Here is a 23,443-nt window from a genome sequence, read left to right on the forward strand (position 1 = left end):
CTCACTTTCTCTAGCCCAGCCCTCAGGCCTGTGATGTAACGGCCCTTCTGTCTCTCTCCCCCAGTGCAGCCATGGTGACTGCCAGAATAATGTCTGTCCCTGCCTTCCAGGCAGACCTGCAGCAAGTGTTAGTATTAAAAAAAGAAAAGAAAAGAGAGAGACAGGAGGAAAGCAGCCAGGCTGCAGCAGCCTCTCCTACCTGAAATTGGCAAGGAGACAATATCTTACAAGTTGATTTATCATATATAAAAAGAAAGCAGTGGGTTTAGGATTTGTATTATAAATTCAGCAGAACCTCAGAAATTTGCATTTCCCATATAATCTATACACAAAACGCAAGTAGTATCTCCCCACTTCTCAGCAGAGATAATAATAGCAAAATGCTATAGTGAGGTTTCCTATCAGAATCAGAAGCCAGAGGTGGAAAAACAATATTAAGCTAGGGTGATGGTCACATTAGGATAGCTGACTTTATTAATAACAACAAAAATGCACATTTATATGAAATTATAAATATTTGACTGTCTCTCCTCACTTTTCATGTAACCTGTCTTCTCAAGCTCTGTGATGGGGTGTCTACCCCACACAAGGCTTGAAGGGTTTAAGATGACCAATTAACTGCCCAGGCTGCACCTGGAGAAGGGTTGGGGGGGAATTAATTAGAAAAGGCTCAGCTGGGCAGGAACAGGCAGGGCCTATATAAGCTAGGAATCTGACAACAGAAAGGATAGCCAGGAGGAGATAACACTACCAGTGAGTGTACCTATCACAGGCTTGGAAAGATTTGTGCACATGCTAAGTTTTAAGCGTGTGAATAGTCCCCTTGAAGCTAAGTGGTCTCAATGAATACACAAAGACAGAGAATCAAGGATCCTGTGTTCTCAGCTCAGCTCTGCCACTGAGTGACCTTGGGAAAGTCACATTGCCTATATGTACTGCAATTTCTCATCTGTAAAACTGACCTATCTCCAAAGGAGTACTAGCATGAGTTTATTATTAGATAGGAGGTGACAGGCTGAATGAAAAAAACAACCCTCAATTCACATGCTCACATCTGCCAAAATTTCACTCAGGGAGATGCTTAGAATGGAGCAGTTCTGAATATGCTCCCACAACTTATACACAATGGGCCAGATCCTTGGCTGGTGTACATCGGCATAGATCCAACAGATTCTCATAGATTATATATGTACAGCAAAATATGCATCCTCCTGGGAAAGTTGCATGTATAAGACATTGCTCCCTACATTTATAACTACATAAAAGTGTAGTGTAATAAAGGACTATTATCCACACCTTCTGTTTTACTAACATTCCAAATCAGAGTCAAGTTAACTGCTTATTCCAGAACTAGGATCGCTTAAAAAAACCCCTATTTTTCATATATTGTGGCTGTGACAAGCCAGACATGACTGGGGCTCATGGTGGGGGAAACTTGCCCAACTAGTTACTGTTATTGGGAGCTGCAGAGTGACCTTTGAAGTCTACAGAGGCTGAGCTGTGATGACTTTGCAAACAACCTCCCTTCTCTGTTACCTCACTCTTCCCCAATGCAATCAGGATAGCTGGATGAGATTGACAAAAGATGTCCCCTGGGGAAACAGTGTCTGGAGTGACCAAATGTTCCTTTGGGAATGGGATCTGCATAAGGATGGGATGCAGCAGTCAGGCTATCACAAGGGGTGCCACAAACAGGATGCAGCGTTCAGGAAGGTTGGGCTGTGGTTGGGTGGGGTTCTCCCGGGCAGGGGGGTGCAGCATTCACAAGGATGAGCTGTCCCAGGGCTCTCCTGAGGGCAGAGGATTCTCAGGGTGGGATACAACATGCAGAAGAGGTGAGAGTCAGCATTCAGAGGGATTGCAAGCCTGTGATTGGACACCCCAAGGAGGCACGGTCTTCAGAAGGCACTGGACTGTTTTGAGGGGTCTCCCCAGAACTGGAACACAGCATTCAGAGGGATTGGGGTATTGTTGTATTGAGTTAGGAGTTTCTAGGCTCAAAGGAGTTGAGGTGTTTTAAAACCCTTGTCTTACTCTCACTTTATTAAACAGAAAAGGAGTACTTGTGGCACCTTAGAGACTAACCAATTTATTTGAGCATGAGCTTTCGATGCATGATGCATGATGCATCCGATGAAGTGAGCTGTAGCTCACGAAAGCTCATGCTCAAATAAATTGGTTAGTCTCTAAGGTGCCACAAGTTCTCCTTTTCTTTTTGTGAATACAGACTAACACAGCTGCTACTCTGAAACCTGTCTTTATTAAACAGCTAATTGTAGTCCAGGGTTTGCATAAAGTTAAGGCTGGAAACCAACACCATAATACCATTGTAACCATTTACGAAATGCACTCCAAAAGAAAGGGGGGAACAATAAGTTAAGTAAAAATTTAATTTTAACTATTCCCCATGTTTTGGTGTAAAGAGCACTTTAAAGTGAACATCCCTTGCTCGACAGTCCTTTATATGATATCAAAGGTCCTTATTAGGGCAAAGAGGGTCAGTTTCAGATGGTAACGCTTACATTACTCTTGTTGAAGTCCCATCCTGTTTCTTTTTAAGATAAAGCAAGAAGAGCAGACACAAAAGGGGGAGAGTCATTCTAGTTGTATGAACAACAGAAAAAGTGCACATATCTCCAAGCATAGAACTGTTTTGGGACTATAGAGATGAGGGATGGGATTGTCAAAGGAGCCAAGCAACAACTCCCCCTGAAAGTCAATGGAAGTTGGGTGCCTCATTCTCTTGTGAAAACACCAACTGAAATTGCTACATGTGATGGGATTCTGTACAAAGTACATTGTGTCCAAGCCGCATAGGATAATGTTGAAAATACTAGATGTAATCCATAGGGCGCACGGGAGTATTGAGAAGTATAAGAACATGACCTTTTAGATGACCTTCTGGGGTCCCTTCCAACCCTGATATTCTATGATTCTATTCTATGATTCTATGAACAAAGCCTGAGATCTCTTTTTCAGGCCAGACATGAATGCTGCTATGTGAGAAGAGGCACCCGAGTATGAAATCTGCAGTAAACACAGGAAATAATGAAAAAGAACCACTGAAATCACATGAGATTTCTGAACACTTTTGGGTCAAGGTGGGCACCAGTCTATTTAAAAGAAATAAGAAAGATTACCGTTATCGGTATACTATTATTCATATGTCACCATTGCACAACACAGTGAAGCAATGTAAAAATACAGTATAAATTGCATTTGCTTGCCATGGGATTCTAAATAAGTTAATAACAGATAATGTCCTGCAATTCATGAGTGTCACATTTCTGCAATTTCCTTTCATACATCAGTTCATGCCCTTACTCCATCCAGTGTTTACTGCACACAGTTAAATGGATTAGCAGAAAAGTCTGTAGGAACAGCAAAGAACTGGATTTTATAAAAACCTTAGTGGATTCAAGTAATCCATTGTTAGAATATAGCAACACACCCAACAATGTTTAATTAGGATCACCAGTGCAGAGGCTTATGGGCAGAAAGACAAGAAACTTACATCTCCACTTCGCCAGGTTTGCCATAAGGCTGGCTTCCTCAAGGGCCATAGGACTGCCAATATATGCTTGAAGTGTTTTTCCCACTCACAACTGTAAACGACTATATTGTGTACGTAGGCTGCTGCATACTGATTGTGTGGTCACAGGACTGTGTCCATCAGCCATTGGAAGGTGGCAAGGGCCCCACGAAGCCTGAAGGGCATGGTCTTGAAATGGTACAGGTCAAAAGGTGTTGCAAAGGCCATTGTTTCTCCAGATCCCTTTATTAAGGGATCTACCAGTAGCCCTTGGTCAGATCTAAAGTTGAGATATACTTTCCAGACCCTAATCACACCAACAATTTGTTATCTTGGGGCATGGGATATGTGTCAAACATGGATACTGTTATATACTTCTGTTCTATATATGGACCGGCTACAGAGCTTGCTTATACACACCAGATATGTTTGTCAGAACATCCTTTAATGTTTTGCCAGGTTTGTCTGAGGTTCATTTAAATAAGGTATTTTGCACTCAGTGCCACCTATTGGCTGAACATCTCCCCTTTTAAGTTCTACATTCCTACCATTTACAATATTTACAACCATCATACTGTCTTTGAAGTTCAGTACGTATCAGTCTGTTAAGTGTCTCTGAACTGTACTTGTTTTCAAGTTACACAACCCAAAATGTAACAGCTTGGTCATCTGGCTGTCCATTAGTTGCAACGACTGGCTGTGTCGGTTTGGAATCCTTGATTATTATTATTCTTGTTCTCCACCTGCATCTGCAGAGTTTGCTCTGCTGATTGTTCTTTCTGAGGAAAAGAACTATACATGTCAGTGGTTTCTGTTGAACTCTCCACTCCCAATCCCGATCATGTATGACCTGGGTGCTGAATTCCTGTTCTTTATGACAGCTGGAGTTGTCCGTCCTTTTTCTCCATCCAATTTAACACGAACACAGTCACCAGATTCTAGACCTGGCAGTTCTCTGAGTGACCTCGGTTGTAAACATATTTATAAGCTTTTAGCCTTTTTATCCCATTTGGCTACTCTTTGGCCATTCTGGAGATTCTCTTCCAAAGTGGGAACAGTAGTTCGGAGTTGTCTTACCATCAGGAGTTGTGCTGGCCATGGGCAGCAGGTGGAGTCCCCCTTTGAAGAGGCTAGCCCCTGGTTCCACCCCTTGCACCGGCATGCCCCTCCCCCATGGCCAGAGCCATGAGACCCCCGTCCCTCTCCACGCGGCCAGAGCCACAAAACCCCGTCCCCCTCCATGGCCGGAGCCCCAAGACCTACTGCTCCCTTCTGTGGCTAGAGTCCTGAGACCCCCTGTGTCCCTCTGTGGCTGGAGCCCGGAGACCCTTCCCCCCTCCCAACCCCCGCAGCCAGGACAAGACCTCCCCCCGAGAGGAACCCTGTGTCCCTCCCCCCTGCGGCCAGAGGAGACCCGGGCCAGCCAGAGCCTTTCCCCCAAACCTGCCCAGAGGAGACCTGGTGTGGCCGGAGCCCTGGGCCAGCCCGAGCTGTCCATTTCTACCCATTCCAGTGCACAAATGTAGTCCCTCATAGCTACCCATACTCTGACCTGTGAGAATCCTTACTGGTTTATATGAAGCTATAGTTGTCCTGGTGGTCCCTCAGACCCGGAGGGAAGTGGTAGGAGTAAGAATGTGGCCCCTGATGCCATGTAGTATGGTGGGAGGAATAGGGAGCTGCTACTATGGAGTTTTCTAAGGACTGCAAAGAGGAGGAAGTCTGGGCTGTTTGGACTTGTAGGTCATTCTGGGTCTGCAGCATTTGGGTTTGCCACCTGAGAAGACCCATTATGTCCTGGTGCAGCTCTTTTTGATAGCGAGTCTCCAGGGTGAGATGGGAGAATCACAGTGGAGCATAAATTGGGGTCAAATGGGAGGGTTGCGCTGGGGGGGTAAATGGAGGCAGATGGGGGAGTGATACTGAGGGACAGATAGAGAAGAGGGTCACAATGGGGGGGACAGACGGGGAGGTCATGCTGGGTGCAGACGAGGCAAAAGGGGATCACACTGAGAGGTAGATGAGCAAAAGAGGGATCATCTGGGGGGGAAGATAAGGGGGTCACACCAAGCAGCAGAAGGGGGGGATCACCCTGGGAGGGATGAAGGAGCATCACGCTGAGGGATAGATGGACAGAAGAGGGGAGATCACCCTGAGGGGGAAGACCAGGGGTCCCACCGAGGAGTAGATGGAAAGAAGGGGGGATCACCCAGAGGTGGTGAAGACATGGGGATCATGCTGAGAGGTAGATGGGCAGAAGGGTGGGGATCACCCTGAGATGGAAGACCGGGGATCGCACCGAGGGGAAAATGGACAGAAGTTGGGGGGGGATCACCCTGGGACGGAACACGGGGATCACACTGAGGGGCAAACGGGCAGAAGGGGAGGATCAGGGGATCACCTTGGGACGGAAGACCGGGGGTCGCACCGAGGGGCAGAAGGGGGGGAATCACCCTGGGACAGAAGAGCGGGGTCGCCCCCAGGGGCAGGCGGGCAGAAGGCGTGGGGGGGGGGATCACCCTGGGACGGAAGAGCGGGGTCGCCCCCAGGGGCAGGCGGGCAGAAGGCGCGGGGGGGGGATCACCCTGGGACGGAAGAGCGGGGTCGCCCCCAGGGGCAGACGGGCAGAAGGCGCGGGGGGGGGGATCACCCTGGGACGGAAGAGCGGGGTCGCCCCCAGGGGCAGGCGGGCAGAAGGCGCGGGGGGGGGATATCACCCTGGGAGGGAAGAGCGGGGTCGCCCCCAGGGGCAGAAGGCGCGGGGGGGGTCACCCTGGGAGGGAAGAGCGGGGTCGCCCCCAGGGGCAGGCGGGCAGAAGGCGTGGGGATCACCCTGGGAGGGAAGAGCGGGGTCGCCCCCAGGGGCAGACGGGCAGAAGGCGCGGGGGGGGGATCACCCTGGGAGGGAAGAGCGGGGTCGCCCCCAGGGGCAGAAGGCGCGGGGGGGGGATCACCCTGGGACGGAAGAGCGGGGTCGCCCCCAGGGGCAGAAGGCGCGGGGGGGGATCACCCTGGGACGGAAGAGCGGGGTCGCCCCCAGGGGCAGACGGGCAGAAGGCGCGGGGGGGGGGATCACCCTGGGAGGGAAGAGCGGGGTCGCCCCCAGGGGCAGGCGGGCAGAAGGCGCGGGGGGGGGATCACCCTGGGAGGGAAGAGCGGGGTCGCCCCCAGGGGCAGACGGGCAGAAGGCGCGGGGGGGGGGGATCACCCTGGGAGGGAAGAGCGGGGTCGCCCCCAGGGGCAGGCGGGCAGAAGGCGCGGGGCGGGGGGATCACCCTGGGAGGGAAGAGCGGGGTCGCCCCCAGGGGCAGACGGGCAGAAGGCGCGGGGGGGGGATCACCCTGGGAGGGAAGAGCGGGGTCGCCCCCAGGGGCAGGCGGGCAGAAGGCGCGGGGGGGGAATCACCCTGGGACGGAAGAGCGGGGTCGCCCCCAGGGGCAGACGGGCAGAAGGCGCGGGGGGGGGATCACCCTGGGAGGGAAGAGCGGGGTCGCCCCCAGGGGCAGGCGGGCAGAAGGCGCGGGAGGGGGATCACCCTGGGACGGAAGAGCGGGGTCGCCCCCAGGGGCAGGCGGGCAGAAGGCGCGGGGCGGGGGGATCTCCCTGGGACGGAAGAGCGGGGTCGCCCCCAGGGGCAGACGGGCAGAAGGCGCGGGGGGGGGATCACCCTGGGAGGGAAGAGCGGGGTCGCCCCCAGGGGCAGGCGGGCAGAAGGCGCGGGGGGGGGATCACCCTGGGACGGAAGAGCGGGGTCGCCCCCAGGGGCAGACGGGCAGAAGGCGCGGGGGGGGGATCACCCTGGGAGGGAAGAGCGGGGTCGCCCCCAGGGGCAGGCGGGCAGAAGGCGCGGGGGGGGGATCACCCTGGGACGGAAGAGCGGGGTCGCCCCCAGGGGCAGGCGGGCAGAAGGCGCGGGGGGGGGATCTCCCTGGGACGGAAGAGCGGGGTCGCCCCCAGGGGCAGACGGGCAGAAGGCGCGGGGGGGGGGATCACCCTGGGAGGGAAGAGCGGGGTCGCCCCCAGGGGCAGACGGGCAGAAGGCGCGGGGGGGGGATCACCCTGGGAGGGAAGAGCGGGGTCGCCCCCAGGGGCAGACGGGCAGAAGGCGCGGGGGGGGGGATCACCCTGGGACGGAAGAGCGGGGTCGCCCCCAGGGGCAGGCGGGCAGAAGGCGCGGGGGGGGATCACCCTGGGAGGGAAGAGCGGGGTCGCCCCCAGGGGCAGGCGGGCAGAAGGCGCGGGGGGGGATCACCCTGGGACGGAAGAGCGGGGTCGCCCCCAGGGGCAGGCGGGCAGAAGGCGCGGGGGGGGATCACCCTGGGACGGAAGAGCGGGGTCGCCCCCAGGGGCAGGCGGGCAGAAGGCGCGGGGGGGGGATCACCCTGGGACGGAAGAGCGGGGTCGCCCCCAGGGGCAGGCGGGCAGAAGGCGCGGGGGGGGGATCTCCCTGGGACGGAAGAGCGGGGTCGCCCCCAGGGGCAGACGGGCAGAAGGCGCGGGGGGGGGATCACCCTGGGAGGGAAGAGCGGGGTCGCCCCCAGGGGCAGACGGGCAGAAGGCGCGGGGGGGGATCACCCTGGGACGGAAGAGCGGGGTCGCCCCCAGGGGCAGACGGGCAGAAGGCGCGGGGGGGGGTCACCCTGGGAGGGAAGAGCGGGGTCGCCCCCAGGGGCAGGCGGGCAGAAGGCGCGGGGGGGGGATCACCCTGGGAGGGAAGAGCGGGGTCGCCCCCAGGGGCAGAAGGCGCGGGGGGGGATCACCCTGGGACGGAAGAGCGGGGTCGCCCCCAGGGGCAGGCGGGCAGAAGGCGCGGGGGGGGGATCACCCTGGGACGGAAGAGCGGGGTCGCCCCCAGGGGCAGGCGGGCAGAAGGCGCGGGGGGGGATCACCCTGGGACGGAAGAGCGGGGTCGCCCCCAGGGGCAGGCGGGGTTCTCGTTTTGGGGCGGAGGGGGCGGACCCGCGGAAGGGGAGATAGGCCGAGGGCGGGGGGATCAGGCCGCGGGGCAGGAACAGGCTCTGACGTCAGAAGGGCAGGCCTTGCGGGCCGAACACCAACACCAGGCCTCTGAGGCAGGCCCGGGGGGTTGAGTCGCTCACGTCCACCCCGGTCTCCTAGCAACCACGCAGGGCGGGGCGTTGCGCCGCGAGCGCTCGACTCCGCGCGGCCCAGTCTTGGCGGTTGCTAGGAAACCGCGCGACGGGAGCTCGGCCGTAAACTTGTCAATGGGGCGTAAAATGCCGTGAAGCCCGGCCTGCTGGGCCTGCGGGCGGTGAGAGTGGCCGGGCCTGGCTCCCCCGCACTTATATGCCCCGTCCCCTGGCGGCCGCCTCCCCCTCCTGCTCCATGTGGGGCCCGGGCCGGGGCCTCGGTGTCTCCCCCGCCTACTATGGCCAGGAAAACAGTTAGCAGGAAGCGGAAAGCGGCGGCTGCCACTGCGGCGGCGCCCGGAGGGCTCCGGGGGGAGCAGGTAACGGGGACAGGCGCGGCCGGGGGGGGGAAGCGGGTAACGGGGGGAGGGGCTCGGCCGGGGGGGCGCGGTTAACTGGGGGGGGCGGGTAAAGGGGGGAGGGGCTCGGTCAGGGGGGCGCGGGTGACGGCGGGGAGGGGCGCGGCCGTCGGGGGAGGGGCTCGGCCAGGAGGACGCGGGTAACGGGGGGGTGGGGAGCGGCCGGGGGAGAGAGGCGCGAAGGAGGTAACGAGGGGGAGGGGCTCGGCCAGGGGGCGCGGGTGACGGGGGGGAGGGGAGCGGCCGGGGGGGGTGAGCAGGTACCGGGGGGGAGGGCTCGGCCGGGGGGGCGCGGGTGACGGGGGGGAGGGGAGCGGGTGACATGGGGGAGGGGCTCGGCCAGGGGGGCGCGGGTAACGGGGGGGAGGGGAGCGGCCGGGGGGGGTGAGCAGGTACCGGGGGGGAGGGCTCGGCCGGGGGGGCGCGGGTAACGGAGGGGGGGTGAGCAGGTACCGGGGGGGAGGGCTCGGCCGGGGGGGCGCGGGTGACGGGGGGAGGGGAGCGGCTGGGGGGGTGAGCAGGTACCGGGGGGGGAGGGCTCGGGGGGAGGGGCGCGGGTAACGGGGGGGAGGGGCTCGGCCAGGGGGGCGCGGGTAACGGGGGGGAGGGCTCGGCCAGGGGGGCGCGGGTAACGGGGGGGAGGGGAGCGGGTGACATGGGGGAGGGGCTCGGCCAGGGGGGCGCGGGTGACGGGGGGGAGGGGAGCGGCTGGGGGGGGTGAGCAGGTACCGGGGGGGAGGGCTCGGCCGGGGGGGCGCGGGTGACGGGGGGGAGGGGAGCGGCTGGGGGGGGTGAGCAGGTACCGGGGGGAGGGCTCGGCCGGGGGGGCGCGGGTGACGGGGGGGAGGGGAGCGGGTGACGGGGGGAGGGGCTCGGCCAGGGGGGCGCGGGTAACGGGGGGGAGGGGAGCGGGTGACATGGGGGAGGGGCTCGGCCAGGGGGGCGCGGGTGACGGGGGGGAGGGGAGCGGCTGGGGGGGTGAGCAGGTACCGGGGGGGAGGGCTCGGCTGGGGGGGCGCGGGTGACGGGGGGGAGGGGAGCGGCTGGGGGGGCGCGGGTGACGGGGGGAGGGCTCATGGGAGCGTGAAGCGGCTCTGCCTGCGGAGCGGGTAGTCGAGCCCCCCCGCCCGGAGACCGGCGGACGCTGCGCGGGGGAGCTGGGTCCGGGGGACCGATAACTTCGCGGGGGGAAGGCCCGAGGTCCGTGCTCGGGTCGGAGGAAAAGGGCAGGGCCTAGGTCAGTGCCGGCGCTGCAGGGGGAAGGGCTGGGGTCAGCCCCGGGGTGCGTGGGGGGGCTGCAGAGGGTGCAGGTAACGGGCCCCCCGGACAGGAGAGGCGGGGGCCCGGGGTGGGAGTCGGCCCTAGGGAAAGGGGAGGCGGGGGCCCGGGGAAGGCAGCGATGGCGGTGGGGCGGGCTGAGGGGGCCGGGGCGGAGAGGAGGCTCGAGGGGACACTAGATAGGTAATGCGGGGAGCAGGTACCGGGGCTGGGCGCTAAGTCTCCCCGGGGCTCAGGCCTGGTAACACGGGGGGCGGGGTGGGGAGCAACCGAGGGGATGAGCTAGTCCCGTCCCGGCCGGCCGGCCTCCTGCCGCTCGCTCGGGTGCCGCCCCGGGGGCTTTGGGCCCTGGGTCTCCTGGCCCCTGCCCTCCACCCCGGGGGAGAGGTTGGCTCCTGGCGCGCCTGCTGCGGGGGCTGCCAGGGGGCCGCCGGGGTTTGCTCTTCCTTGCTGACCGTGCTGCTGGGCGCCTCCGGCTCGGGGACTTAGGGCCCCGTGGTGTCAGCCGGGTGTCGGGTGTCTGGGGCGGCCCCCAGGGGAGCGGCGCCCGGGCAAGGTGCCGGGCGGCCCCATCCCCAGGTCCCAGCGGCTCCCGAGCAGGGCTCCGGCTGCTGCCGGTGTTTGGGTTCGATCGTTCGAACCCCGTAACCGACTCGCACTCCGGGGCCTGGGGCGCAGGGAGGCGGGCGCGGCTGCTCCTGTGTAGGAAACTCCCTCCGCCGGGTCCTGATAAACCCACCCATCCCTCCTTTTCAGTCAGTGGCAGGCCAATAGTGCTCGATGCTCCGGAGTGATTGTAAACGGAGTGGGAGGAGGTGCTTTGGAGCTCAGGTTACTACCCAGGTCGGTATTGAACCAGGCTGTGCATTTTAAAAAACCGCTCCTCCTTTGTGTTTGAATGGGGAAGCTATTTGTTGGAACACTCCTTCCCCCGCCCCCTCTCCCCCCCCAGCAGTCTGGGTTTGATGCATTTCAGTGGAAATTGACATAATTAGACCTGGAATCTTGACTGGGGATACCTTCAGCTGTTTGAAAGTGCTTTGGGATTTCCTGTTGCTCATAGGCATCTTTTAAATTTCATTTCAACCGCAGCACACTACAGTCAGAATTGGTGTACAACATCCCTGCAGCGATAGTTGCCTGACACATTAAGAATTTTAAAATACATGTATGGCTGAAGTTTATGCTGGGATGGGTTTAACTCTCTTGTATAGTATTTTAGGGTAGGTTACAGTATTTCATTTGTTCATTGATAATTTATGGTTCTGTATTAAAGAGGAAGTTATTTAAAATACACTGTGACGACAGCACTGAATTTTGATTGTCATTCACAGTATGGCTGGGATCACTCAACTCACAAAAGGAAAAGACTCCCCCCAGTAAAAAAGTCTCTGGTGTACTACCTGAAAGGCAGAGAGGTTCGGCTGCAGAATGAATCCAGCTACCATCGTTTGTTGCATGGATATGCAGCACAGCAACTTCCCAGTCTCCTGAAAGAGAGAGAATTTCATCTCGGGACCCTTAATAAAGTTTTTGCGTCTCAATGGTTGAACCACCGACAAGTGGTGTGTGGGACAAAATGCAACACAGTAAGTGTGACTTACTTGTTTTCCCCTCTGATAATTACAACTACTATTTTCATGTATGGCCTATGTGTAGATCCAGCCTCTCTCCTTTCCATCAGAGGAGTTTACTACTTTTATTGTCGGAAAAACGATGGCACAGTTGAGTCTTGATTTTTGTCATGAGGATGGCAAGATTTGATCATTATTGGATTTTATGGAAGGTAGCTTTAGAGGTGTAGTCTGGTTTGGTAACTAAGGCTAATAATAAAATAAGGCTCCATTTCTCATTACTCATTCTTGTTCATGTTGCGCTCTGTGTACCATATTCTGTAAGTGCTTTTAAAGGGACACTGTGAAGACAAAATCATACACCTAAATGCAAAATTTTCTCAATTTTATGGTCATAAACTGCTAAACTCAATTTTAAATATCCATTTTTTCCCATTTTGGTTTACTTCTGTTAACTTCATTCCATTTGGGCACGTGAACTAGTTTAATTTCATTTGTTTCTGGTGAAGCTAAACATTTTCAGGTTCTTAGTGCTGCATTGTTTGGATCTCAAACACTGCAGAGAATATTAAAGTGAAATGTTTTAAGTAAATAAAAACATAAACATTTCTGTTTCTGTTGGATGAAATCCTGGCTCCACTGAAGTTATTGCAAAAGTCCATCGACAAAATTGGGGCCAGGATTGCACATATCAAGCTACATGAAGCTTCATGGAGAAATAAATGTTGGCCTTATGCTAAGTTGAGGGGACTTACTAAAAGAGAATATGTGCTGGAGCAAACTGATAAATGACATAGCACCAAGTCACCTAGACAGCATGGTATATGAGAAGCTGACTTAACTTTGATTTTTTTGGCTTAAACATTTTGCAAAATGTGAGGAAATTGCATTTAACTGTAATTGGTAGAAATAGTATTTTCTCAATTTTTTTTAAAAAAAGTATAACTCTGCTATTGTAGTGATGGCTACAACAAAAATGGCTGAATTTAGAAAACTTGGCATGTAATATCTCTTAATGAGAACTACTGCCTAGCTAGATAAATTAAAATAGCTACATTTAAATAACTCTTGAGCAGAGCCTAACAATGCCTTATCCTCTCTCCACTTACATTCTTCCTGCTCTGGGACTGCTGCTGGGACAGTTTACATGAGGGAGACTTTAGCAAAACACAACAAATGCTTAGAAAATCTTTTTTTTTTCCTTGCATGAGAATTGTAGATCTTACAGGGCTGCAGCGGTTTTTGCTTCATTCTGCACTTTTTATCTGTACATGACAGAGGTACAAATGGGCTGCTGCCTTGTTAACACAGTCTTGTGGAAAACTGTTGCCAAAGCTGAGAAGTAAAAGTGGGAAACTAACCTTGCTGTTATGCCCTCACCCCAGTGAGGTGTAAAAGCCAGAGACTAATGGGGGCTATTTAAATGTCAGTACACAGCACGGGCTTAATATCCTTTACTAAAAGAGAAAAAGCAAAAGACGGAAGGCAACGTTGCGTCTTCATAACTGAAACCTTAAGGAAATGCAAAAATGAAGGTTCTTATAGCCAGTCTAGCTTGGCCACTTTATGGTACATATTTAATAGGGTTTTAAACCACACATTTAATTAGAAAATCAGGACTAGAAAATCTTCCATGCACTGTAGTGATGTGCACTAACAATAGGAAAGTTAACTTATTCCCACAAAGGGCTAAATTGTGCTATATGGGATGTAAATCTGAGTAATTAATTAGTGTAAACTACATGCAACTCAACTGAAGCTAATGTAAAGGATTTAGCTCATAGTATTTAATGAAAAGTTTAACAAACCACATCAACAGTGTTTTGCATTTGTTATGTAAGCTGCCTTTGGCTATACCATAACAAAATTAAAATTACTTTTTCACCATAAAATGAAAATGTATTGACACAATGTTAGTTGTGCTTTTTCTGATGAATCTGCAGTGTATATGGTTGGTCACTTCATAAGCAATGTTGTAAGGAACATGGACAGCTCTATCAGTTGCTACAGCTTCTATCGGATAGAAAAGTAACTTCTTGTCTGAGTCTCTGGGTCCTTAATTTTTTCCTATAAATATCCCTGTACATATTCTTGCATATCTAAGAGCTCAATCATTGTCCTTAAGTATCGTGGATTTCACAATTGGCAAGTTTTAAATAAAATTTGGCATCTATTTTGTATTTGTTACTAATATATATGAGACAGGATTCTATCCTAGTATCTCTGCCAGAACTCAAACGCACAATAGATTACGATTTCTCTGAGGCGAGTTCTTATTTTGTCATGATTGTACAGTGACAAGCACAGTGGGGCCCTGTCCCTTGATTGGAGTCTGTAGGTGCCACTGCAATACGCATTACCAAATACAGTGAGCAACTGTCACCTCTGCCCTGCAACCTTGGGTGCATTACAATACCTAAGCCGCTTTGTTTTCAGCATAAACCAATTTTTACCAGAAAAATGCCGAATTTTACAAAAAGTATTTGTTTTTTTGATTTTCCACTAACTTGTTTTATTAGGAAAATGCAATAAATTGCATGAGATTAATGTGTTATTGTAATACATATGTTTGTTTATATGCAAAGCTGCCTGTTGAAGTAAGGCTATGTAGAAGATACACACAGTAAATAAACAGGCACGCGCACACACAAGCTCTGAAGTGCATTTGCATGTGAACGTAGTGATGAATATCACACTCGCCGCATACATATTAAAAGCTGTTAGCAGATCCCAGTTTAAAGATCTGACACACAAAATGGGAAGGAAACACAAATCTGTAGAAGAATACATTTCAGAACACAAGGAAGTATTCAAAAGTTTAAAAAAAGAAACACTCAACTTCATCCTTTTCTCCTGTATGTGCTGCAAATGGTGTGACCCAGTTATTCAAGCTAAATATTTATAGGCTAATAGTTCTAAGTCTACAACAGTAAACTGTTGTGAAATGAAATGAAAAAATGAAGTTTTATTTGGAGATTGGAGATGTATTGCTTTCTTAAACTCAGAGGTGGCATTGTGTTTTGCATTCTGTTTTAGTTCTGCAGCAAACTACATTGAATTCCATTAATCAAAGCATTAATCTACTGAATACTTCTTCCATCCACCAAAATAAACCCCAATATTTACCCAGAAAAATAATTTTTTTTTCCACTGTTTTTTCACCTGTTTTTGTTGTTGTGGTAATAAACACCAATACATTATTGGAAAATAAATAAAATAGAAAATGAAGGGCCCTAACAATGCCTTGCTGAAGTAGCTGCTACCTGGGCTGCTCACAAACAGCCTTCCAGTATGCAAGCCACACCCTGTCTGTGTGTAACACTAGGCTGCCAGCCACACTTGGGTTACACTCTGGCTCCAACCAGCCTTGGTTATGCTGCAGGGTGATCCAGTACACCTCCTGTCTTGGATTTTCCCCCAGAAATGTCTGTCCTGTACTACCCAGCCCTCTCCTGGACAATACAAATTATATTAGGTCCACTGTTTCTTTAAAAGAATAATATGCACACAACTTGTCACCCCAAATGGAGTTACCCAGACACTTCAATTTAAACACATTGGATTAGATAAAACAATAAAGCAAGTTTATAAACTACACAGATTTTAAGTGAGTACAAGTAATGAGGCATTAAAGTAAAAAATTATTGCAAGAAAAATAAAGATAAGACATTACTAATAGCTTAACAAACTCTTTCAGATTCAAGCAAAGTTTCTTAACATATGCTTTCAGCAGTCTTACTGACCAAACCCTGTAGGTCAGGACCCTTTCTTCCACAGTTGAACAGATGTTTCCTTTGTCACTTCAGGTGCAGTGAATGCAATGGGCAGGGAGAGAGAAGGGTCCTTTGGGGCGTTTGTTCCTCCTTTTTATAGTTTCAGTCCACTTCTTGAAAAACATTTCCAGCTGTGCACCAGGAGACAAAGTCTATGCGGAAGGATGGTCCCTGCTGCTTTTTTCTCACCTGTTTGAGCTCTCTTTGTTTCCCTTCCTGCTTGATCACTGTTTACTGCTTGAATACGAATGAAGTAGAGCACATACTCCTTTGTTTTGGACAGAACTGTTGCTACCCCTTCTCTGGGAAGGGTTATGGGGTTTGAAATGTGGTGTTAATGCCATTTGGGGGTATCTTATAACTTCAGGGTTGCCACTCATTTTACCCGAACAGTGAGCAGCAAATAGTGAGTTTTCAAATGATACCTCATAAGGCATACTTTGTACAAAAACTATTACAATAGTGTGTAGGGTATGGGGAGGTTTAGGTTGGATGTTGGGAAACGCTTTTTCAGTAGGAGGGTGGTGAAGCACTGGAATGGGTTACCTAGGGAGGTGGTGGAATCTCCTTCCTTAGGGGTTTTTAAGGTCAGGCTTGACAGAGCTCTGGTTGGGATGATTTAGTTGGGGTTGGTCCTGCTTTGAGCAGGGGGTTGGACTAGATGACCTCCTGAGGTCCCTTCCAACCCTGATATTCTGTGAAAGGGCTGCATTCCGTCACAAGCCCTGTCCCTTGATTGGGCTCTCTAGGTGCCACTGCAGTACACATAACCAAATAGAGCTAGTAACTGCTCCTCACCCCCAAACTGAGAGACTTTTACGTGTCTGTCAAAGGATGTTTTAAGGCACATATAGCAGTATCTAAATACCAATGATTGGTACCAGATATTTAGGCAGAGGAGCAGGGATGGATATGATTGCAAACAAACTAGAGAGAAACTTCAGGGCTGTGTGGGAGATGACTAGATTTGGTGCTTGGAGACAACAGTGTGGTACCATAAAGGGTGCTGGACTGTCTGCACTTCAATGTGTTTGGGGGGCCTCTCTCTTTAATCTTCATAGCTCTGGGGAAAGGTCTTTTTACTAACCCCCTATTCCCCCCCCACCCCCCCCAAACTTCAGGTTCAAAACATCTACCTGAACATACACTGTTGTTGTTTGTAGTAGAAGTTGCAGGGGACTTACTGTAAGCTCAGACAGGAAAATATTAGAGCTGTGATGTCACTCCACTTACCTAATGGACTTGGTTGTCAGTTGCTTCCTGCCTAGCAGAGGGAGACGGCATGCCTTGCTCTTCAATTTCTTCTTGCTCCCTGTCAGGACTGATAGCTAAGTCGCAGAACCTCAAGTTTTCCTTTTATTGGCTGTTACTGTTTCTGAAATGGTTTTTCAAAGGGATGAGTGGTTTGCTTGCTCGATGCCCATTAGAAACTCTTTCTCCCCCTAGGTGATGACTGTGTTGTGCTCAGAGCCTCAGCAGTCCTGCTGCAAGTCACCAGCTCTTGATTGTTTGAATATTTGTGGCCTGTGCAGGCCATATGTCAGCACTGGGCCCAATCTCCTTTGTACTTAAGGAGATCAGCAGACTAGTCCCATGTGCTCAGTCCTGGGTTTGTGCCAGAGCTGACCAGGTGGTGATCAGATATAAGAGCACTTCATCTTCCTTTTAAATGACAAAATAATCATGAGGAACACAAGGGACTCCTGACATTGCAGCACTTGGTTACTAGTGTGTGTATGTGGTAATTCTCCCCCTTGTTTGGATGCAGGCTCTGATAACTCCTGAGGGAAAGCATGGTTTAATATTTCCTTTGCAAGCCAATTTATTTTCTACTCTACCTCTTAGGGTATCTGTATGCTGTAATTAAACACCCATGGCTGGTCCATGTTGGCTGACTTGGACTTGGGGGGGAGGCTACAGGACTATTTAATTGTGGTGTAGACATTTGGGCTGAGACCTTCACCTCTCTCAGGGTCTTGAACATCTACACTGCAATTAAACATCTCCATAGACTGAATCCTGCAAGCCTGAGTCATCTGAAACAGACCAGCTGTGGGTGTTTAACTGGAGTGTAGACATACCCTATGTGTCTGAAATGGAGGATATAGGAGAAGGGGGTTCTTCCCTAGCATCAGGGTTTCAGTCTCTTCTCTTGTAAGCCTGCATTTAGAGTTTGTAAACCTGAAGGTGCAGCCTCCTGAACAGACTAAATCTGACTTTGTGCAAATGAGCGTCTAAAGGAGACCCGTTCTTTCAGTTGCATGTTAATAAATAGTGGAGTGACCATTTTCTTGTACCTGTAAGCAGTTGCTGTTCTGCCACCTGCTGCATGATGGCATCCGTTTGCATTAATATTTTTCTTCCAATTCTGGTTTGGACTTTCTCAGCAGATATGTGATGGGGTCTCAAAATCGAGGCCCATTGGTAGGTTCAGTCTTTTCCCTCTGCATCCTTTGCAATCTGTTTAAAAATATGAACCGTCTTGACAGCCTCTCGGAATTAAACACAATGGGAGAGGCACATGAGAAACTGACAAACCGGGCTCCGGTGTGGGGCCGATAGAACAGTAGCACTCTTCCCTCGTTGACCGGCATCACCGCAACCTGAAACCAGTTTGTACTTCAAATTGCTGAGTGTCTTAGGGACACCGTCTTGGTGTAATGTGCCATTTGGTCTCTGGTACTAAGAGCTAGTGTTCAAGTTTGCAAGCAGGCTTATACCCTGCTGTTGTCACTTCTATCTAGGTTCCTATTGTGCCCTTCACAGGGCATAGAGCTGATGGTGGTCTCTTTCTGCCTATCTGTTAGCTTCTCAAACGACTGTGCTAGTTCTCCACTGCCCCTTCAGTTCTCCACGAAGGTACTGGAGGTACTGAGATTTGTTTGCTCGAATCTCTTTTGTGAGGGAGTCCTACCAGTTTGAGAGCTTGACCTTTTCATAAAGAAATATTACAGGTTTAAAGAGTGAAGTCTAATGCATAATCTTACTGTAAACCACTTTCCATTCTGGTTTGACAAAGTTACTGTCAACTCTTGGTGACCTTACTTTTCAGCAAGTCAGTCCTGGTCAACAATAAACTCAAATGTTGACATAAATAACCCAAATACAGTTTAGTTTATACGGAGGTAGCAATGTTACTTCCTGCAAGAGTTTGAAAGAATTGCTGTGCAAAATGAGTACAATAATTCCTCACTTAAAGTTGTCCCAGTTAACATCATTGTTTCATTGTTAAGTTGCTGATCAATTAGGGAACATGCTCGTTTAAAGTTGCGCAATGCTCCCTTATAACGTTGTTTGGCAGCCGCCTGCTTTGTCCACTGCTTGCAGAAAGAGCAGCCCGTTGGAGCCAGCTGGTGGGGGCTTGGAACCAGGGTGGACCAGCAGCCCCCATCAGGTCCCCGCTCCCCAAAGTTCCCTCCAGCACGCTATCAGTTGCCAGACAGTTCAGCTGTCCTTCCCCCAGTGCTCCTGCCCTCTGCCTTGGAGCTGCTCCCCGGAGCCTTCTGCTTACTGTGCAGGGTGGGGGGGAGTAAAAGGGGGAAGCTAAAGTCAGGGTGTCCCCCCCACACACACACACCCTGCTCCTGTACTGTACCTTATTTCCATAGAGCGGGGATGGCGAGGGCATGACAAGGCTCAGAACAGAGGGATCTTGCTGGCAGCTGCTGTCTCAACTTGCTGATCTACTTAAAAAGGCAGTGTACTTAGAGTGGGGTCAGCGTACTTCAAGGGGCAATGCATGTCTCTCTCTCTCTGCCATGCTGTCTCCCCTCCCTCCATTCGTGCTGCCTTGTAGAGTGTGAGGCTACATTAACAACAATGTGTTAACCCTTGAGGGCTCAGCCGAGTGCTAGTTCATCATTCAGCCGCAAGGCATTCCCTGGGAAATATCCCCCCCTCTGACTTCACCACCTCAACCAAGCTTCACAATCATCATTGCTGTGTACAGTATTAAATTGTTTCAAACTTATACTCTGTGTGTGTGTATGTATAAAATAAAGTAGTCCTTTGGTGAAAAAATTTCTCTGGAACCTAACCCCCGCATGTACATTAATTCTTATGTGGAAATTGGATTCGCTGAACATGGTCTTGTTTAAAGTTGCATTATTCAGGAACATAACTACCATGTTAAGCGAGGAGTTACTGTATAATGTGCTTATTTGTCACACAAGGAAAGATGCGATCAGTCAGTATTCATGCACAAACCTGGTAATGTATAAATTTAAGTTTGTGCCCACTTATGGCGTTTGTAGAAAGTACATTAACTAGAGGATCACACATCTTATTGGGTGTATAGCTCAGCCTGCATAAGCAATCAGAGACGTACACTAAATGAGCTCTCTGTGGTTTGTAGTCAGTGGAAATCAGACTTCCTCATTTTTCAGTTTTCATCTGAATCAGTACTTTTGCCTGTTGATGCATACAGCATTCCCTAGAATTTTGGAATTTATCAGATGGAGTGTTCTAAATGTACAGTATCATGTTACAGACCAAGAAATGCCATTGAGTTGACTGTAGGACATTTTTGGTTACAAAAGATCAAATGGGGCATGCAAGTCATGTGGTTATGTGTAACATACTGATGAGTTTGGCTTTCTTCCTTGCTGTTTCTGAAAAGACTGGTAAAGAACCAAAATGGAACTGACGGAAGAACTTGCAAACTGATTTAAGTAGTTTATTAAAAGAGGAAGGATGGATTGTGTGGTAAAAGCACTGGCCTGTGTCTCTGGAGATTTGGGTTCAACTTCTGTCTCTGCCAAAGGCTTAACTGTGTGACCTTCAAGCAACTCACTTAATTGCTGTCTGCCTCAATTCTCCCACTGCAAAGTGGAGATAATTCCTTTGTATGGTCTAGTTTGATTGTAAGCTCTGTGCGGCAGGAACTCTCCCCCAAGTGCAGATATATCACCTAGTATAACGGGGCCTTGATTGCTGCTAGGGCTTGTAGGTGCTACTGTAATACAAATTCTAAAGAACGCATAAAGTTAGTAATCGAAGAAGGTACAATAGGATGGGGTCAAATGTAGCCATAGCTAGAGCACTGCAAATCTGCAGATATCCACGGACCACGTTTGTGGATCACTGATCAAATGTGGATAGAAATTTTGTATCTGTGCAGGGCTTTAGCCATAGTATCCATAAGCTAAAGGGGTGTGGCTGTGGCAACTGTAAATCCCAGCATTCCATGTTTGCATTGACCCAGGCATTCTCTTCTTGATCCTTGAGCAGCCTATACCTCTAATTCAGAGATGAGGAATCATAGAAGCTAGAGATGGGAAAGGTCTGTTGGGTCATCCAGTCTGTTTCTGTGCCAGTGCAAGATTGTTCCCCACTGGACAGCTTGAGTCTGCTCCATTTGATACAAATCAGGGTGTGATCCTCTGGTTCCTGGTAGTTGTCAAAGCATTCTTTTGTCCGGTTAAAGCTTGGATGCCATGTTACTGCATACTGACAATTGATATAAATCACTCTTTGCTGCTAGTTAATAAGTTTATGGAAGAAGTTAAAGAATAAAGAAACAAATCTATATAACTAACCTTTCAGGTATAGGCAGCTATCCAGTGCTGAGCATGTCAGCATAAGCTTGCCCCATGAGTTGTGGTTTTTGAGCCCCAGACCAGGATGAAAGTTCCACCCAAAGGTGAGTTACTGAGGGAGGGGTTCTCATCCTCGCTTAAGATGTGGAGGTAAGAAGGGAAAACCACTAGGGTTGTATAGTGTAGCCATTCCAGAACTTTCTTAACCATCGTAGAGACCAGACTGCTATAGACACTTGGAAGAGCATTTGCATCCATACTTTTATTTTCAGTCACACTGATGTTCTGGGTGTGTTTGGGACGTTTAGCAAATGATGGGGAATAGGGCATTTCTGACTTACAGTTTAGATGCCATAATGTGCTGGGTTTAAAAAACAAATACTGAATTTAAAGCAACCAAACATTTCGTACTTCTGAATGCATGAATCAGTAACAGGATCACGGGTTCTGCCTTCCTGCTTCTTGCACTGTTGGACAGCAGGGCATCTGTCTGATTGGCTATGTTAAAGCCAGTTCAGAGACACGTTTAGTCTCCTGTTAATACCTTCCAGTCCTACATTTCTATGATTCTGTGATTCTTACTAGATCATGAGCAAATGTAGTGAAACCAGAAAGACCTGTAGGCACTTGATAGTGCGAATAGAAAATCGGCCACCGCTTCCCCTTTTTCACACCTGCTCCCCCATAATGGTCTTGGTTACCGTGCTAAACTCAAGGTATTCTGGTTGCTTTATTCTTTGACTTAATTATTTTTAGATCATCCAGAAATGTGTTAGGCACCTCACAGAAACAGTCCCTACCTCTAAGAGCTTATAGTCTATGGTTTAGGTACAAATCCTTAACACAGCTAAATATCTTTTTGTTATAATTGCAGTGGAATTTAAGAAAACAGTGATATGTCGTAGAAGTAAGGGATTTCATCTGCAATATGTTGGGGAGGGAGAAAGAGAACCGGAAACATAGAACGGGACTGACAGAACAGACTGGCACAGAAGGAGGGTAGTGTACTGTCATAGGCTCATAGCATGAGCAACAAATTGAAACTTAAAACATGTTAGTTTGGTTGCTTGCTGTAGGCGAATGCTGTTAAGCATGGAAGACCAAAAAAATTAAAGCAGAAGGATTGGGTGTCCATGAACGTTGACATTGTTTCTCCAAGTCCTTTTATATGTGTGGGCTAGTTTCTCAGCCCTCTTGTAGATATTTGGTGGGGCCCTAATGGTTTTGCATTAGTGTCGGTTTTTTAGACGTTCACCTACAGTGTCAAATGCCTGCCCCGGGTGCCCAATGCAGCTTGTATGGTATATTGATGTGATGCATGTGGCATATTCAGATTCCACAGAATCAAAGGTTTTATTTTTTTTAAAGATGTTTCTAACACACAGGTGTGAAGAAAACCTTCCAAAAATTAACCAGGTGTAACTAATGCAACGCTGTTTTCCTGAGTCTGCAGGCATTCTGACTCAGTTACTCTGAGTGGAGTGAACTGCACTGTCTCACATTAATCCCACTAGAGTGCCTCAAAGCACTTGCACATGGTTTTGCACTACTTATTTAATTGCTGATGGGTGAAATAAAGAAGAGGATAGGAACTGGGAGTTCCTGCTGGAAGAAAGTAGGACACGAATGAGGGGGGGGAGACCATACTTTGGGGAAAGGGAAGAAATAGTCATAGTCCTAGGGAGAGTGGTGCTGAATGGGACCGTAAATACGGAACAAGTTGCAATGTTCAGATATTCTGTAAAGGCTGTATTCTACTCTGATTTCTGTGCAAAATTCCCATTGGTAACAGTGGGACCTCCATTGTGTATTGAAAGTAGTATGCAGTCCTAGACTCTCCTATCGTAAATAAAGATGGATTTCATCCCTCTCCACAGAATGAGTTGGACTTCTCTGGCTTACGTAGATGTGTGGGATAGCAACTGTAAGATCTACAATTATATTAAATGTTTTGGGTTTAACTCAATGTTTATCATTTGATGCTTATTAGGGAATGGAAAAGAATTACTAGTTTTCTAGGCAACTGACAAAGAAATGATATGTAAATATAAACTTTATTCTAAGCACCAGAAATTGTTGTGTTGACCCCATTATAGAAGTGTCTGGCAAAGTGATAATTTCAGAACGTTTTTCTGTTCTTTTTCCATTTTGTTAATTCAGCTTCTTAAAAGCCTTTGATACTAAGGGTATGTTAAAAGAAATGCTACAAGTGTGATGAAAAGGGACAGTTAACTTAGCCT

The 23,443-nt window shown here is 50.3% G+C and overlaps 1 protein-coding gene across 3 annotated transcripts in view; it reads left to right on the forward strand.

The window, feature by feature from the left end:
- Window positions 1-8,690: 8,690 nt before the first annotated feature.
- The window catches only part of DCAF12 (DDB1 and CUL4 associated factor 12), a 37,904-nt gene continuing 23,151 nt past the window's right edge, over window positions 8,691-23,443 (forward strand). Inside the window, exons 1-3 of one of the 3 annotated variants that reach the window (XM_084629329.1) lie at window positions 10,144-10,278; window positions 11,076-11,162; window positions 11,654-11,908. In XM_084629329.1, coding sequence (XP_084485455.1) covers window positions 11,100-11,162; window positions 11,654-11,908 — 318 coding nt within the window. In that variant the 5' untranslated portion in view covers window positions 10,144-10,278; window positions 11,076-11,099. Of the gene's footprint in view, window positions 9,003-10,143; window positions 10,279-11,075; window positions 11,163-11,653; window positions 11,909-23,443 lie in introns of those variants that run through there. The other 2 variants (XM_084629330.1, XM_084629328.1) reach the window with 2 other exon arrangements.

The sequence above is a fragment of the Lepidochelys olivacea genome, assembly GCF_965140295.1.
Source record: "Lepidochelys olivacea isolate rLepOli2 genome assembly, chromosome: 5".
NCBI lineage: Eukaryota > Metazoa > Chordata > Testudines > Cheloniidae > Lepidochelys > Lepidochelys olivacea.